This window comes from Salmo salar, chromosome 18 (genome assembly GCF_965601325.2).
Source record: "Salmo salar chromosome 18, fSalSal1, whole genome shotgun sequence".
Classification (NCBI taxonomy): domain Eukaryota; kingdom Metazoa; phylum Chordata; class Actinopteri; order Salmoniformes; family Salmonidae; genus Salmo; species Salmo salar.
Genome location: NC_138308.1, coordinates 29,691,830 through 29,709,517, shown reverse-complemented (window position 1 = coordinate 29,709,517; position 17,688 = coordinate 29,691,830). Strand labels below are relative to the sequence as shown.

Sequence of the window (17,688 nt, the reverse complement as noted above, 5' to 3'; positions counted from 1 at the left end):
GGTGAGGGCTAGGGCCATTCCCCTCAGAAATGTCTGGGAACTTGCAGGTACCTTGGTGGAAGAGTGGGGCAACATCTCACCGCAAGAACGGGCACATCTGGTGAAATCCATGAGGATGAGATGCACTGCAGTACTTAATGCAGCTGGTGGCCACACCAGATACTGACTGTTACTTTTGATTTCGACCCCCCCCCCCCCCCCCCCTTTGTTCAGGGACACATTATTCCATTTATGTTAGTCACATGTCTGTGGAACTTGTTCAGTTTATGTCTGTTGTTGAATCTTGTTAAGTTTGCTGAAAAAACGCAGTTGACAGTGAGAGGACGTTTCTTATTTTGCTGAGTTTAAATCGGCTTGATAAAGGATTTGTGAAGGCTTATTTTAAGCATTAAAATTATTATAACATTATAAAGGCCTCAACAGCGTTACTAAGATATGTTTAGTTTGAAAGTTAGCTAACACATTCAATTTGTTTTCTGTTAACCACAAACATTTGCTAATGTTAGCTTACAGTCGGGGGCAGTCTATGGCGAACGTGTCTGTTTCGAGTCTAAACTGCCACTACAAATAATAAAGAGGAAATGTAGACTTTCTATTACATGTACTAGGAATAGCAAAGTTTTTTCAGTTTGCAGCTAAAAAGCCACAGTAATCTGAGGACGGAGTAGAGTTGAGATTGTATAGGGTGGAGTCTAATCGATTGAAGGAGTTATTGAGAATGGAGGACAACTCCAATCAGATGCCACACCCTTACATATCTTTGCTTGCAATCATATCATGAGTAACCGTCATAATTTCACACATAACTTAAAATGGTCTTTCCATCGTTCTCTGTGCCCCAGATCACACAGCAGAGGCCTCAACTCGTGACAATCCGACCTTGAACAGGCTCAAGCTGTACCCATAGTAGCAGATGTTTCTCTGCTCTCATTGTTCAACTGAAAGTTGTATCAGTTTCATTTCAACCAACGTCTGCAATGATGCATGTATACGGAAATCAGGATGACTACATAATCTTGAGACAGAAGAATAATTGTCTCTCTGCCTTTGAGCTGTTTGTCTTTTAACCCCCAAGGTTATTATACCATGCTTCTCTGATCACCAGACTGTAGGCGGAATTGCCATGCAATTCATTATGTACTATGCCCTTGCGTCTAAGATGTAACTTGCATGTATCCAGAAGAATTCGGTATTCAATTTGTGACTTCGACCACCTCTATGGCCTCGCGTCTCCTCTCTCTCCAGCCATGTCATCTTATCAGAAATTACAGGTCTACAAATCCTTACAAAAATTACCTAAACTCAGCAACAAAAAAAGAAACGTCCTCTCAGTGTCAACTGCATTTATTTTCAACAAACTTAACATGTGTAAATATTTGTATGAACATAACAAGATTCAACAACTGATACATAAAGTGAACAAGTTCCACAGACGTGACTAACAGAAATGGAATAATGTGTCCCTGAACAAAGGGGGGGTCAAAATCAAAAGTAACAGTCAGTATCTGGTGTGGCCACCAGCTGCATTAAGTACTGCAGTGCATCTCCTCCTCATGGACTGCACCAGATTTGCCCGTTCTTGCTGTCAGATGTTACCCCACTCTTCCACTAAGGCACCTGCAAGTTCCCAGACATTTCTGGGGGTGAATGGCCCTAGGCCTCACCCTCCGATCCAACAGGTCCCAGACATGCTCAATGGGATTGAGATCCGGGCTCTTCGCTGGCCATGGCAGAACACTGACATTCCTGTCTTGCAGGGAATCACACACAGGACGAGCAGTATTGCTGGTGGCATTGTCATGCTTGAGGGTCATGTCAGGATGAGCCTGCAGGAAGGGTACCACATGAGGGAGGAGGATGTCTTCCCTGTAACGCAGTGTTGAGATTGCCTGCAAAGACAACAAGCGCAGTCCGATGATGCTGTGACACAACGCCCCAGACCATGACGGCCCCTCCACCTACAAATCAATCCCGCTTCAGAGTACAGGCCTCGGTGTTACGCTCATTCCTTCGATGATAAACGTGAATCTGACCATCACCCCTGGTGAGACAAAACCGCGACTCGTCAGTGAAGAGCACTTTTATTGTTGCTGGTGAGGACCTGCCTTACAACAGGCCTACAGCCTCTCTCAGCCTATTGTGGACAGTCTGAGCACTGATGGAGGGATTGTGCATTCCTGGTGTAACTCAGGCAGTTGTTGTTGCCATCCTGTACCTGTCCCGCAGGTGTGATGTTCGGATGTACCGATCCTGCGCAGCTGTTGTTACACATCTGCAGTTCTCATGCCTCCTTGCAGCATGCCTAAGGCACGTTCACACAGATGAGCAGGGACCCTGGGTATCTTTCTTTTGGTGTTTTTCAGAGTCAGCACAAAGGCCTCTTTAGTGTCCTAAGTTTTCATAATTTACCTTAATTGCCTACCGTCTGTAAGCTGTTAGTGTCTTAACGACCATTCCACAGGTGCATGTTCATTAATTGTTTATGGTTCATTGAACAAGCATGGGAAACAGTGTTTAAACCCTTTATAAAGAAGATCTGTGAAGTTATTTGGATTTTTACGAGTTTTCTTTGAAAGACAGGGTCCTTAAAAAGGGACGTTTATTTTTTTGCTGAGTTTAGATGATTCACGTGAGCAAATGTACAACCAAAAGTACAATAATTACTTGATGATCAAGCCCTCTAATGACATTAGGCCACATGAATCCCCAGTCATACAGAAATGTATATGTTGTTTTCCTTGTCCATAGCAGCTGGCTGGACAGAGCCTCGTTTTCCCTGTACATAGCAGCTGGCTGGACAGAGCCTCGCTTTCCCTGTCCATAGCAGCTGGCTGGACAGAGCCTCGCTTTCCCTGTCCATAGCAGCTGGCTGGACAGAGCCTCGCTTTCCCTGTCCATAGCAGCTGGCTGGACAGAGCCTCGCTTTCCCTGTCCATAGCAGCTGGCTGGACAGAGCCTTGTTTTCCCTGTCCATAGCAGCTGGCTGGACAGAGCCTCGTTTTCCCTGTCCATAGCAGCTGGCTGGACAGAGCCTCGCTTTCCCTGTCCATAGCAGCTGGCTGGACAGAGCCTTGTTTTCCCTGTCCATAGCAGCTGGCTGGACAGAGCCTCGTTTTCCCTGTCCATAGCAGCTGGCTGGACAGAGCCTCGCTTTCCCTGTCCATAGCAGCTGGCTGGACAGAGCCTCGTTTTCCCTGTCCATAGCAGCTGGCTGGACAGAGCCTCGTCAGGCTGACAGTGAATGTCCTGGTGTCTGTCAGCATTAACCGCGGCGCGAGTTGAGAAGCTGAAAGACTAGAGGCCAACAAAGTGCTGTACCTGCATATACAATAGACTTGGTGCCTCTCACAGTCCTGTTAGCATCAGCCTGTTAAGCACCACTGCAGCACTTTATACCACCAACACAGCCAAGTCCTTCATCCACCAACAACTCACAAAGGGACACATCAGGACACTACCACAGATGTAGGCACAAATGGAGGCATGCACACACACAGTACTGGCTCCTAACTTGAGTCTAGTTTGGTTTGTTTAAATGACAACTGAAGGTAGCAACCGTTTGTAGCCCTAGGCTACACGTAAACACATTCCACGAGGGCTGAGTGTCTGGGTTTTTTCGCTCCTCCCTTGTACTTGATAGATGAATGAAGGTCACGAATTAGTAAGGAACTCCCCTCACCTGGTTGTCTAGGTCTTAATTAAAAGGAAAAAACAAAAACCTGTTAGACAGTCGGCCCTCTGTAGAATGAGTTTGACACCCCTGCCCTGGTCCTATAAGGGCAACAGTGTGCATGTGCATGCAATCGTGTGTGTGTGAGAGAGAGAGAACGGTTTGCACATTGTGCAGTGCATGCTAATAATGAAGGTGACCTGAGTAATCAATAGGCCTAGTAGTGTATCATTATCCATCTGTAAATCTGTTGACACTTAAACCCTGCATGGTACAATGAGCCAGAGATGCATTAAACGTTATAATTCAAACTAAAAAGGTGCTTAATGGCATTTACGTGCATTGACCCTCTATTACACCCTGTGCTTTCACATATCCAATAGCGTCAGGGGCCGTATTCACTAAGGGAGTGAACGTTATTTATAATAAAAGGCTTGCATGGAGAAAATCGGACCTCTAAAATGACAATGGATGGCCATCCCTATAAGCAGTGAACCTCTCCAATACCTCCAGGGCTGTATTCACTAAGCGTGTCAGAATAGGAATGTAGATCTATCGAGGATGTAGTTCCACCTGTCCATATAATCATTCATTCATTCAGATCTAAATGGTCCTATATTTATAGATTGTTTTATTTAACCTTAATTTAAACAATACCAGCACTCTTACTCTGAGATTCTGAATACGGACTCAGTCACGAGAAATCGCTTGAGATCAGAATGGACTTGAACAATATTTAAAGATTTCAAAGAAACCACAATATCATGTTTTATTCAATGTTACTATCTATTAGATAGACTTGGCACTGTTTTTAACAATAATTGGCTGAAACTTTAGAGGTGCCGATTTGGCTTAAATTGGGGGAAGGGAAATGGAGTGTATTGATTGTAGAGGGATTTATTGCATCTTAAATGACTCCGGGTTACGGTTCAGCGTCCTGTTTGGTCAGAGCTCCATTTGACCAATTACTATTCATTTTAGACCCCTCTCACACACACACACACACATATCTGAGATGTACTCTTTGTATATGTGTAGGCCGATGTACATATTCCTCTGCATAGCCAATCACACATTGGTTGGTAAATGTTCATACACTGATCCAGTCCTGCAGCTGCATGTCTGGCTAGCGGCGCTGCTAACACTACGGCTACACTAAATCTAGTTCTATGGCTGTAGCTGTGCGGCTGGCTAGCTGTGCTAACGCTATGGTACAGCAGCTATCCCCTCCACCAGAGATCTCATTTACATGACGACAGGAGAAATCCCGAATCCCTTGACACATAATTATAGCAGACGTCAAACCAGGCGGACAAGTTATTTTTAGAAGAAAGAAAATCTATAGAAAGGAGAGATGGCGAGAGAAAAGACAAAGATAATTTTTTTGTTTTGTCTCTTTGCATCTCTCTCCTTGCACGTTGCGAAACTAACAATGCATTTCACTGCACTTCAGTGAGACGTCAGTCTCCAAACCAAATGCTGTACTGACTGCTAGGGGTAGAATTCACATGTAAAACAAAGAATTAGGCTAGCAGACCCTTCTCCCAGCTCCATTTTATGAGATCTTCTTCACAAGCAGGGTTAGGGAGCAACATATTACATTTAATCCGTTACATGTAAGGGATTACAAAAAAACGACAACTGTAATCCATTACCAGCAAAAATGTTGTAAATCAGATTACAGACACTTGAAAAACTACATGATTACTTTGAGGATTACTTTTAAATTCAGAAAGGATGTTTGCGAAATAGATCTTTAACACTTCTCTATTTTCTCAATGACATTCAAATCAGAATTGAAAAAAGTTTGTTCCACCTGAGCGAGTCTGACCACAAGTCAGGGACCACTATGACGACACACCAAATGTATTTGATGGATCGTAGGAATGGGCTTTTGTAGGCTACAGTCCAAGCTATGGTCTTCCAATGGTGCGACTGCTGTCAGCATCCAAAGATCATCCAACTTGAATAAATGCTTGGCGGTAAGGATGACAGTAGTGGTGTAGTCTACAGCGATATGGATATCATTTATTATTGATATCTACATAGCACATTGATGTAAATCACACTGCTGCTCTCTCATTTAGCTATTTGCGCCTGACGGATTGTGGTTGTTGTGGATGGCTTGTTCACAAATCTAAATGTATATTTCAACCCAATAATGGTTCAATTCAAGACGTTTAAGCTGCCTATCAATCATTGTTTTTGAAACCAGTGGACAGCCAGTAAAAAAATAACTCTTGAACAGCTGCCTAGTGCAGATCCCAGCCTATAGAATAAAAGTGGGGCTTTTATTACGCAATCTAATTCATGCTGATAAAACAAAAATACATCCATAGACCTAATGGACACATGCTCAAACTCACACACTTTTGATTGCCGCTTTTCTATAGTCTATCTGTAGTTTCTACATCCATTTTTGGATTTATAAATGATATATATATATATATAATATATATATATATATATATCATTTAATCATATTATTATATGTAATAGAAGGCGATGGGTTAGAAGAAGCCTACATAACCAACCCATAAAGTAAAATGTTACATTCATATACGGCCAGCTATATAAACTTTAACATTGATTTATCCTGCAATAGATGTCATTCAATTGGTAACATACATTGTCTTCTTCTAATACCTCTTAAGGGGAAAGTAATCTAAAAGTAACTGAATGTAATCAGATTACGTTACTGAGTTTGGGTAATCCAAAAGTGACATTACTGATTACAATTTTGGACAGTAACTAGTAACGGATTACATTTAGAAAGTAACCAACCCTACCCTGTTTACAAGGTAGTACTGGAGGGGACAATATGACTAATTACCCTCACAGTGACCTCGATCAGTTTCCCAACCCTTCCCCTGAAGAGAAAAATATATGTCAGCCAGCTCATTTCAAAAGGAAAAGAGAGTGACAGACAGGGTATACATAACTGGTATCGTAGTGTCTGTCAGACTGTGTGGATGTGATGACTAATGAGGAATTCTATTTTGGTATGCAGATTTTTGCCACTAATCATTTGGACCAATCACGATTCACAGGTGTTCATATCTTTCAAATTTTTGAAATGGGAGGGGAGACATTTGGCCCATAGACCTGTCCTTAACTTGAAACCAGGGCGGGTGGGTGGGTGGGGGCACTACCACTCTGTTTCCACTCCTCATTCTAGGAAGTTTTATAACACGTCTTCCCCCAGAACTAAATCGAGCATCTGACGCAATTACGCACGGTTTTTGTTCTGGGTTTCCGAGATTAGGAACTCATAAATGTCTGTTACTCATACCCAAGACACTCTGGGACTTACAATATATCAGTCATCTCCAATTATTCATCTAAGGTTGCTGTCAATTCTATTTCAAGTCAGAAAAAAAGAATGAAAAGTCCAATTCCCATTTGCCTCATTCAAAAGCAATATCAGTTCACTTCATGAATTGACTAAATTGAAATGGAACCCAACCCTGTGCCTCAGACATGTTAACCTTAGACTTACAGATCTGAAACGGGTGTTTCCAAATCTATTGATACCATCATCACCATGGGGTTGTGTGACTACTGACACACATTTTACATACATTTACATTTTAGTCATTTAGCAGACGCTCTTATCCAGAGTGACTTACAGTAGTGAACGCATACATTTCATAAAAAAATGTCACCCCGTACTGGTCCCCCGTGGGAATCGAACCCACAACCCTGGCGTTGCAAACACCATGCTCTACCAACTGAGCCACACGGGACACACTACAAGATTATCTGGTAAGGAGACTGACCCTAAGTAACCAAAAATTACATAGCACTTCATAGATTTAAAATAACAGCAATAATACACTGAGTGTACAAAACATTAGGAACACCTTCCTAATATTGAGTTGCACCCCTTTTGCCCTCAGAACAGCCTCAATTCGTCAGGGCATGGACTCTACAAGGTGTCGAAACCATTCCACAGGGATGCTGGAATTTGGAATTTGTGAAGTGTTCCAAAAACACGTTTTAATGTGATCAGATGATCTTATATGAAGTTAATTTGATAACATGTGACAACATGTAAAGCAACATGTGATAACACGGAACTACACATGTGAAAACATGATCACATGTAAAGTGTTCCAAAAACACAAGTCATGTGATTTTCCACAAGTGAAATCATGTGGTTTTTTCTGCAAGGGATTTGCCTGTGACTCAATGATATAACACTCATGGATAAATGGGTTTAATTCCATCATTTAATAATGTGTGTGGAGGGTAGGAGGGACAGGGCTAATATGCTTCTCTTTGGAGGATATTTTCTTTCTATTCAAAGAGAATCCTCCCTTTCCTTGCATTCCCTCCTTATCTCTTGGTGAGCAGCTTCTGGTCGTAAACGTGGAGACTAAGAGAACCGCAAAAACCAGAGGGGTCTTTATTTACTGTGACGCACACACACACACACACACACACACACACACACACACACACACACACACACACACACACACACACACACACACACACACACACACACACACACACACACACACACACACCCACACCCCCCGACAGAAGATGGAGTCACATATTAGAACCAACCCGCCCTAATAACTGAATATGGCTGCCATAAGACAAATAAATGCGGGCAGGTTTGTGTCCATTCAAATGGAGCCTGACTTCCAGTAATATTAACTGGTTAACAGGATGAACTCATATCCACACACACACACACACACACACACACACACACACACACACACACACACACACACACACACACACACACATCTAGTAATATAAGCCAATATAACAGTTGGCGCTCTGGGTAGTCAGGAAAAGACTGAGAAAAGGCGGTGTTGGGTTTCTGGAGGGGTAAGGATTAGGACATCAGATTATCAGGATTAGGACAGTAGGTGCTGTCATTAGCGAAACATAATTTAAATGGTCAGACAGGAAAGGAAACACTCTGATATTTCAATATTTTAATGGCTGGTTCAAATGGCTCACTGGGCTTAGACTACTAGGTCATGGTGCTAGCAGGGACAACACCAGGGATGTGGGTTAGAGCATGATGCTAGCAGGGACAACACCAGGGATGTGGGTTAGAGCATGATGCTAGCAGGGACAACACCAGGGATGTGGGTTAGAGCATGATGCTAGCAGGGACAACACCAGGGATGTGGGTTAGAGCATGATGCTAGCAGGGACAACACCAGGGATGTGGGTTAGAGCATGATGCTAGCAGGGACAACACCAGGGATGTGGGTTAGAGCATGATGCTAGCAGGGGCAACACCAGGGATGTGGGGTAAAGCATGATGCTAGCAGGGACAACACCAGGGATGTGGGGTATAGCATGGTGTTAGCAGGGACAACACCAGGGATGTGGGGTAAAGCATGGTGTTAGCAGGGACAACACCAGGGATGTGGGGTAAAGCATGGTGCTAGCAGGGACAACACCAGGGATGTGGGGTAAAGCATGGTGTTAGCAGGGACAACACCAGGGATGTGGGTTAAAGCATGGTGTTAGCAGGGACAACACCAGGGATGTGGGGTAAAGCATGGTGTTAGCAGGGACAACACCAGGGATGTGGGGTAAAGCATGGTGTTAGCAGGGACAACACCAGGAATGTGGGGTAAAGCATGGTGCTAGCAGGGACAACACCAGGGATGTGGGGTAAAGCATGATGCTAGCAGGGACAACACCAGGGATGTGGGTTAAAGCATGATGCTAGCAGGGACAACACCAGGGATGTGGGTTAAAGCATGGTGCTAGCAGGGACAACACCAGGGATGTGGATTAAAGCGTGGTGCTAGCAGGGACAACACCAGGGATGTGGGTTAAAGCATGGTGCTAGCAGGGGCAACACCAGGGATGAGTGTTAAAGCATGGTGCTAGCAGGGACAACACCAGGGATGTGGGTTAGAGCATGGTGCTAGCAGGGACAACACCAGGGATGTGGGTTAGAGCATGGTGCTAGCAGGGACAACACCAGGGATGTGGGTTAAAGCATGGTGCTAGCAGGGACAACACCAGGGATGTGGGTTAGAGCATGGTGCTAGCAGGGACAACACCAGGGATGTGGGGTAAAGCATGGTGCTAGCAGGAACAACACCAGGGATGTGGGTTAGAGCATGATGCTAGCAGGGACAACACCAGGGATGTGGATTAAAGCATGGTGCTAGCAGGGACACACACACACACACACACACACACACACACACACACACACACACACACACACTACTGACCTCGTCCACATTCTCGAATGCGTTGATGACGTCGTAAGGCAGGCAGGAGAGCAGGTCGATGACGAACCAGGTCTTCAGGTAGTTCATCCTGATGAGCTTCGGGTCGGAGATGACCTCTCCGGCCGGGCCCACAAAGGTAGTGTGGAAGTTGAGCACGATGTCCACCAGGAAGATAACGTCTACAATGCTGTCCACCACCAACCACGTCACGTTGTTCTGCTTGGTCTGGAAGAGGAGAGGAGAGAATCTCTGGTATAGTAGCAGAGAGAATCTCTGGTATAGTAGCAGAGAGAATCTCTGGTATAGTAGCAGAGAGAATCTTAGGTATAGTAGCAGAGAGAATCTTAGGTATAGTAGCAGAGAGAATCTTAGGTATAGTAGCAGAGAGAATCTGAGTAGAGCAGAGAGAATCTGAGTAGAGCAGAGAGAATCTGAGTAGAGCAGAGAGAATCTGAGTAGAGCAGAGAGAATCTGAGTAGAGCAGAGAGAATCTGAGTAGAGAGAATCTGAGTAGAGCAGAGAGAATCTGAGTAGAGCAGAGAGAATCTTAGTAGAGCAGAGAGAATCTTAGTAGAGCAGAGAGAATCTTAGTAGAGCAGAGAGAATCTTAGTAGAGCAGAGAGAATCTTAGTAGAGCAGAGAATCCGTGTTACAGTAGGGGAAAGAATCTATTATACATCCGAGATGATTACATTTATAATAAATTATTACAATGTTATTACATCTATATTGTATCCCTGAGGACAAGATCTTTATTTTTGTAGAGAAGAGACACTTTATAACATAAAATAGAGTGGTTGATGTCACAAGCCTGCACAGCTCTAGAATGTGTTGATAATATACTGCTTGTTATGGTTGAGTTTGGTTGAGTCCCAAAATGGCACCCTAGATAGGATAATGCACTAAATTTCATGCACTGGTCTTTTCCAACAAGCACTGACTTTGCTGATCGCTTCTTTATTGAGGAAAAATGTACTTACGACGACTGTGACATGTGGTTGTCTCACATAGCTATATTAATTAAGATGAACGCACTAACTGTAAGTTGGTCTGGATAAGAGCATCTGCTAAATGACAAAAATTTAAATAATGGCAGCCATCTTGGTCAGGGATAAATTATATACAATTCAATTCAAAGGTTCAGACCTTGAAGGAGACGTTGTAAGGAACCATGATGGCGGTGTAGAAAGTCAAGATGAGGATGACCCAGTCCCAGGTGGTCTTGAAGGCGCAGTAGTGTAGGATGATGTGGGGTGGCGTCTTGGGCGTCTCCTGCTTGTACTGGGGGAGGATGTCTGAGCCCAGCTGGAGGACCTGCAGATTGTATATCTTTGATGAGTTTGATTGAATAAAATCAAAGAAGGGTTTGGGGTAAACAGAGAGGTTACAGTTCACTTAAAGGTTGCTTACAGATTGTTACATCCATATATGGTGTGTGGGAGACAAGTGTGTTTGTGTGTGTGTGTGTGTGTGCACGCGTGTGTATATGAGTGTACAGTGGGGGAAAAAAGTATTTGATCCCCTGCTGATTTTGTACATTTGCCCACTTACAAAGAAATGATCAGTCTATAATTTTAATAGTAGATTTATTTTAACAGTGAGAGACAGAATAACAACAAAAAAATCCAGAAGAACGCATGTCAAAAATGTTATAAAATTATTTGCATTTTAATGAGGGAAATAAGTATTTGACCCCTCTGCAAAACATGACTTAGTACTTGGTGGCAAAACCCTTGTTGGCAATCACAGAGGTCAGACGTTTCTTGTAGTTGGCCACCAGGTTTGCACACATCTCAGGAGGGATTTTGTCCCACTCCTCTTTGCAGATCTTCTCCAAGTCATTAAGGTTTCGAGGCTGACGTTTGGCAACTCAAACCGTCAGCTCCCTCCACAGATTTTCTATGGGATTAAGGTCTGGAGACTGGCTAGGCCACTCCAGGACCTTAATGTGCTTCTTCTTGAGCCACTCCTTTGTTGCCTTGGCCGTGTGTTTTGGGTCATTGTCATGCTGGAATACCCATCCACGACCCATTTTCAATGCCCTGGCTGAGGGAAGGAGGTTCTCACCCAAGATTTGACGGTACATGGCCCCGTCCATCGTCCCTTTGATGCGGTGAAGTTGTCCTGTCCCCTTAGCAGAAAAACACCCCCAAAGCATAATGTTTCCAACTCCATGTTTGACGGTGGAGATGGTGTTCTTGGAGTCATAGGCAGCATTCCTCCTCTTCCAAACACGGCGAGTTGAGTTGATGTCAAAGAGCTCCATTTTGGTCTCATCTGACCACAACACTTTCACCAGTTGTCCTCTGAGTCATTCAGATGTTCATTGGCAAACTTCAGACGGGCATGTATATGTATTCTTGAGCAGGGGGACCTTGCAGGTGCTGCAGGATGTCAGTCCTTCACGGCGTAGTGTGTTACCAATTCTTTTCTTGGTGACTATGGTCCCAGCTGCCTTGAGATCATTGACAAGATCCTCCCGTGTAGTTCTGGGCTGATTCCTCACCGTTCTCATGATCATTGCAACTCAACGAGGTGAGATCTTGCATGGAGCCCCAGGCCGAGGGATATTGACAGTTCTTTTGTGTTTCTTCCATTTGCGAATAATCGCACCAAATGTTGTCACCTTCTCACCAAGCTGCTTGGCGATGGTCTTGTAGCCCATTCCAGCCTTGTGTAGGTCTACAATCTTGTCCCTGACATCCTTGGAGAGCTCTTTGGTCTTGGCCATGGTGGAGAGTTTGGAATCTGATTGATTGATCGCTTCTGTGGACAGGTGTCCTTTTTTACAGGTAACAAGCTGCGGTTAGGAGCACTCCCTTTAAGAGTGTGCTCCTAATCTCAGCTCGTTACCTGTATAAAAGACACCTGGGATCCAGAAATCTTTCTGATTGAGAGGGGGTCAAATACTTATTTCCCTCATTAAAATGCAAATCAATTTATAACATTTTTGCCATGCGTTTTTCTGGATATTTTTGTTGTTATTCTGTCTCTCACTGTTCAAATAAACCTACCATTAAAATTATAGACTGATCCTTTCTTTGTCAGTGGGCAAACGTACAAAATCAGCAGGGGATGAAATACTTTTTTTCCCCCACTGTACATGTGTCATTTCAGTGCACCTCTGTAATCACAAAGGACAGAGACAAATGAATACACAGCACGGGGGCACATGCCTCACCCATAGCCAAATGGAATGGCAACAAGCTCACACACATCTTCCCCCATACACACGCATGGCTTAGCTTTATGAGAGTAGAGTTATAAACATTCACAACAGACATAAATACAGACGCATGCCTTAGCTTTATGAGAGTAGAGATATAAACATTCCCAACAGACAGAACTATGAGTGTACCTCAGCTAGGCGAGAGTGCTTGTGAACGTTCTCTCCTTTGTGTACAGTAGGCTGTAGCTGCTGTAACACCCCTCTACTGCTGGTCAGAGCACGAGTTAGCCGAGCGAACTTCCCCCAACCTGAGGCAACAAAAAAAACATGTTTTGGGGTTAGCAGTCTGTGTGAAGATAATGAGAGAAATAATAGTTTTACAAAAGATGATAAAGATTGAACTTATTAATTAGCCAGAGTGTTATTACTAATAAAACTATGTGTTTCGATAAAAAGCAACACCCTGATGAAGGCTTTAGACAAAACACATTTTTTATAATAATGTTATGATATTTTATTGTAAAACACACACACACACACACACACACACACACACACACACACACACACACACACACACACACACACACACACACACACACACACACACACACACACACACACACACACACACACCCCCCCCCCCCCCCCCCCCCGCCTACTCTAAAAAGTTTTGTATAATAAAGACTGATTTGTATCATCTATAGGGGACTATCCCAGGAAGGTACTGTAGGATCACATCCTCTGCTGCCACTCACCTTTCGAGGTTTCATCTTCTATTGGCTGTTTAAAGGCTGTGATGTCACTGAAGGTGCACAGAAACAGCACCACTTTTTCCTGTTCGTTTCGTATAGGGGCTATCTTCACAAAGAACCATACCGGCGTTCCTGAGACGAGGGAACATACACTGGTGAATAAACATAGCTTCATCTATAGCAGGATTTGTTTGATACAAATCGATCAAATGGGGAACACAACCATCAACAGTAAGTTATTTGGGGAGTTATAGTTGGGACTGTATTCACAAAGCATGTCACTGTGCTGATCTAGAATCAGGTCCCCCCTGATTCATTATGATCTACAAGACAAATTGGATCCTAGCTCAGCACTCCTCCTCTTGAGACGCTTTGTGGATGCGGCCCCTGATCTCCAGCATTCGTGCTGTTCCATGCGGCGTTGGAACATCATTGTACATATTCATAAGAAATGGCTGAATACATTTGCATTATGAGGCTTTTTTAATTTTTATTCAATTGGTACTTACTGTTCTTTTTATACATGAGTATTTCAAACGAATTCATCTCGTAGTTTTCGAACGTTAGCCGTACTTTCTGGCTAGTATCTTTGTCTGTGAGCTCCCCGTACATGAAGCTAGGAAACACAAAACAATGTGTTTATTTTTATGACAAAAAAAACATTAAAAATCAAGTACGTAGACATGTTAGTGGGTTAGTTAGAGCAAAACAGTGAAATGAGGCTGTTAGCCCATGAATGTTGTTGTCTGTGTAAATCTAGTCAATCTTTTGAACTGCCTTACTGAGGAGGACAACAGGGTGTGTTAAGTGTACTTACCCATTTTTCTTATGATTGCACAAACAATGTCATAATCTGAATTCTCTGTCCTTTTCACTTCTCTCTCATTCCCTCGCTCTGACTCTTAACTGGCTATTTCTCCCCCCGGGAGTATTCATTGCCTAAACGTTCTCCCTACCTTACAGGTCTGTCCCTGTGGGCCGAATGGGCTGATGCTAACAGAGATGACGCCGTCAGGGGACTCTTCCAAGACACACACACAGTGACTCAACATCAGCGAGTCAAATCCCAGATCCATCACAGATTACACCAGTGTGGGCAGAGAGGTGTGGCAGACAGATTGTCTTGTTTCTCACCTAAGGAAGTGTTTGTAGACATCGGCCTAGTAGATCTGTTCTAGCCCATCTGATTCAACTAGTCAAGGGCTTGATGATTAAACAAGCGCTCAGCATATGTGGGAACTCCTTCAAGACTGTTGGAAAAACATTCCTCATGAAGCTGGTTGAGAGAATGCCAAGAGTGTGCAAAGCTTTCATCAAGGCAAAGGGGCGGCAACATTGAACTCTCTCTCTCCTCTCTCTCTCTCTCTCTCTCTCTCTCTCTCTCTCTCTCTCTCTCTCTCTCTCTCTCTCTCTCTCTCTCTCTCTCTCTCTCTCTCCTCTCTCTCTCGCAGTTCTCGAGGTATGGTCTGTTCCAGTGTTCTAAAAATAAGTCTGGAGTTCAGTTAGCTTTGAATTGTGAATGACAGGGTCATTCTAATGAGACTATTTTGGGGGCTGCTAGAGAGGAGCGAAGACGCAACGGCTCCCAAAGATTAGTCGCTTCGTCTGACATTACTCCTGACAGGAACATATCTTGACACACCATGCACCGGCAGTCTGGGTTGTGTTCATTAGGGCACACTGTAGCAAAATGTTTTGCGAAAGAAGATTAAGACAAGCATTTCTTATTGAACAATAACTGCTAGGGTGCAACATCTCCCTAAGACTGTCGGCTTCATCTGACATCACTCCTGACAGGAACATGTCTCGACACATCGCGCGCTGGGACTGGTGCCGTTCCCTTCAGACGGAGGTTCTTCTCAGCTAGAACTGCCAGACAAAGGTTACCGTAAGGTTCCCAAAATGTTGTGTTTGATTCCCCACTATATGGTCGACTCAAACAACACTGTGCTGGCTCAGATGTTTTCTCACGTTGTCCTTCCCAACACAGACCGAGCATCTATGGTGATGCGTCACCAGGCCCGCCCAGTACAGTTCGGCTCAGTACTGTGAAAAGTGTATTGGTGTCAAGTTATCAGTTGTTTTTATATGGAAGATGTGCTTATTGTTGAGAATAGTACCTTAAATAAGGAATATAATACCTTTATCCCAGCAATTGTAAAATGCCTAAGAAGAGCTTTAAAAACACCCATGCTTTTCCACACAATAACAACTAATCTGGCTTTGTTAGGAGCTGAGCAAGCAGAGCTTGCTGACATTGAACAAGTCACCTTCGGAGAGTCTGAATAGGGGTTTGTTTCTTATTTTTGCTGACTGGGATTAGCTGTAGAGTGCTTTAGTTTGGAAAGGAAAGGTGATTCTCTTGTTTTACTCAATTTTTCTTTTCAATGTAAATTTTTCTGCATAATTATATAATCCTGTTGGGCTGAAGTAAAAGAGGTTATCAACGAAGCAAAGAATCTGGTAGTTGAATATACAGTATCTGAAAATAATTCCGCATGTAGCAACTATGGAGTAAAATGAGCTGAAGAAGAAGAACCCAACAACAAGTACAAGAAAGCTAACAGGCACTATTGCACCTCAGTGTTTTCTGAGATGTAGGCGATTATTGTTCAGTGTTGCTGTTAAATAAATCTACAAAACAGATGGAAGGCAGTGTACTGTACCTGCATGTGCTGCTCTTCTGCATGACTTCCGCCCTGTGGTACCCCGACAGCTTGCAGAAGCCATCGTTGCTATAGACGATGGGCCAGTCCACGATCTGAGCATTCCCAAGAACAAAATTGGTATCTGTCAAAGATGAGGGGGAACAGAGTAGGAGGTAAGGCTAACTCGTTTGAGATTGCTCAAAGTTATCAACAACACATTACGTGGGGTGGGGAAAAAGAGTGGAGGCGGGCAGGATTGGGACCAATTACATTTCAGTACAGTCATGATGAGGAACTGAATTGAATTCATAATTTGGAAAGAAAATCCAAATGCATGAATTGAATTTCAGTGAGTTCCAAAAAACTGAAGTGAAATGGTGTTGACACCAACCCAGGGTCGGCATCGACAGGCGACAGCACAGTCATATCGCACGATGGAAGCCACTACAGTACAGTGTGAAAACAGAGCAGCAGAATAATCCTTCACATACGGGTACTGTACTCAGTCTCAGACCATCCTTACCCTTAATGCTGAGTAAGTAAGCACTGCATGTGGGGAGGGTTAGTTTCAGTTAGGCTGGAAGGGGTATACATAAGACTGTCATAATGCCTACGTAAGCATGACATAATGCCTGCATAAGCATGACATAATGCCTACATAAGCATGACACCTGGGGCTTCATTTTGACCGAACAAAAATGTGCAGATTGTGTTAGAGAAGTCACTCCCAACACTGGAGACAACAGCATTTATTTCGAAACCACTCATTGTACCTATGAGACAGTAGAGATAATCCACGCAGGGTTTAAATCAAAGAGTGCAGATTTGTTTTGAAATAGATAGCTATGATGCTGAGTATGTAAAGTGGTACCATTTTTAGCACTGTCAAAATCCCACTCCAAGTGTTCCTGGTACAGTACATGTACAATTGATGATTTCTCAGAGAACATTAACTTCTCACAGAGGTTTAAAGTAAACTTAGACATCAAAAGGTTAACAAATACTACCAGGTGATTAGAAAATATGATAGTTTGTTGTTTCTTTCCCTTATGTAATGTAATACCCCTTCAGATATACAGAAAGGCATAGAAACGCCTGTCTGTCCCAGCCAGCTGACTCACTGAAGCTTACCACAGCACACTTCTATGCTGACAATGGCGATTCTATGCAGCTAAATAGCACATGTATAATATCACATTTGTATGAATTTGTGATTTTG

The 17,688-nt window shown here is 43.5% G+C and overlaps 1 protein-coding gene across 4 annotated transcripts in view; it reads right to left on the bottom strand.

The window, feature by feature from the left end:
- The window catches only part of LOC106577203 (voltage-gated delayed rectifier potassium channel KCNH1), a 98,427-nt gene that overhangs the window by 75,435 nt on the left and 5,304 nt on the right, over positions 1-17,688 (bottom strand). For all 4 annotated transcript variants that reach the window (XM_082964872.1, XM_082964873.1, XM_082964874.1 and 1 more), the window contains 6 exons: positions 16,488-16,611; positions 14,331-14,437; positions 13,825-13,953; positions 13,256-13,374; positions 11,044-11,211; positions 9,898-10,122 (listed from right to left, as the gene is read on the bottom strand). In XM_082964872.1, the coding sequence (XP_082820998.1) occupies positions 9,898-10,122; positions 11,044-11,211; positions 13,256-13,374; positions 13,825-13,953; positions 14,331-14,437; positions 16,488-16,611 (872 nt within the window). The remainder of the gene's footprint in view (positions 1-9,897; positions 10,123-11,043; positions 11,212-13,255; positions 13,375-13,824; positions 13,954-14,330; positions 14,438-16,487; positions 16,612-17,688) is intronic.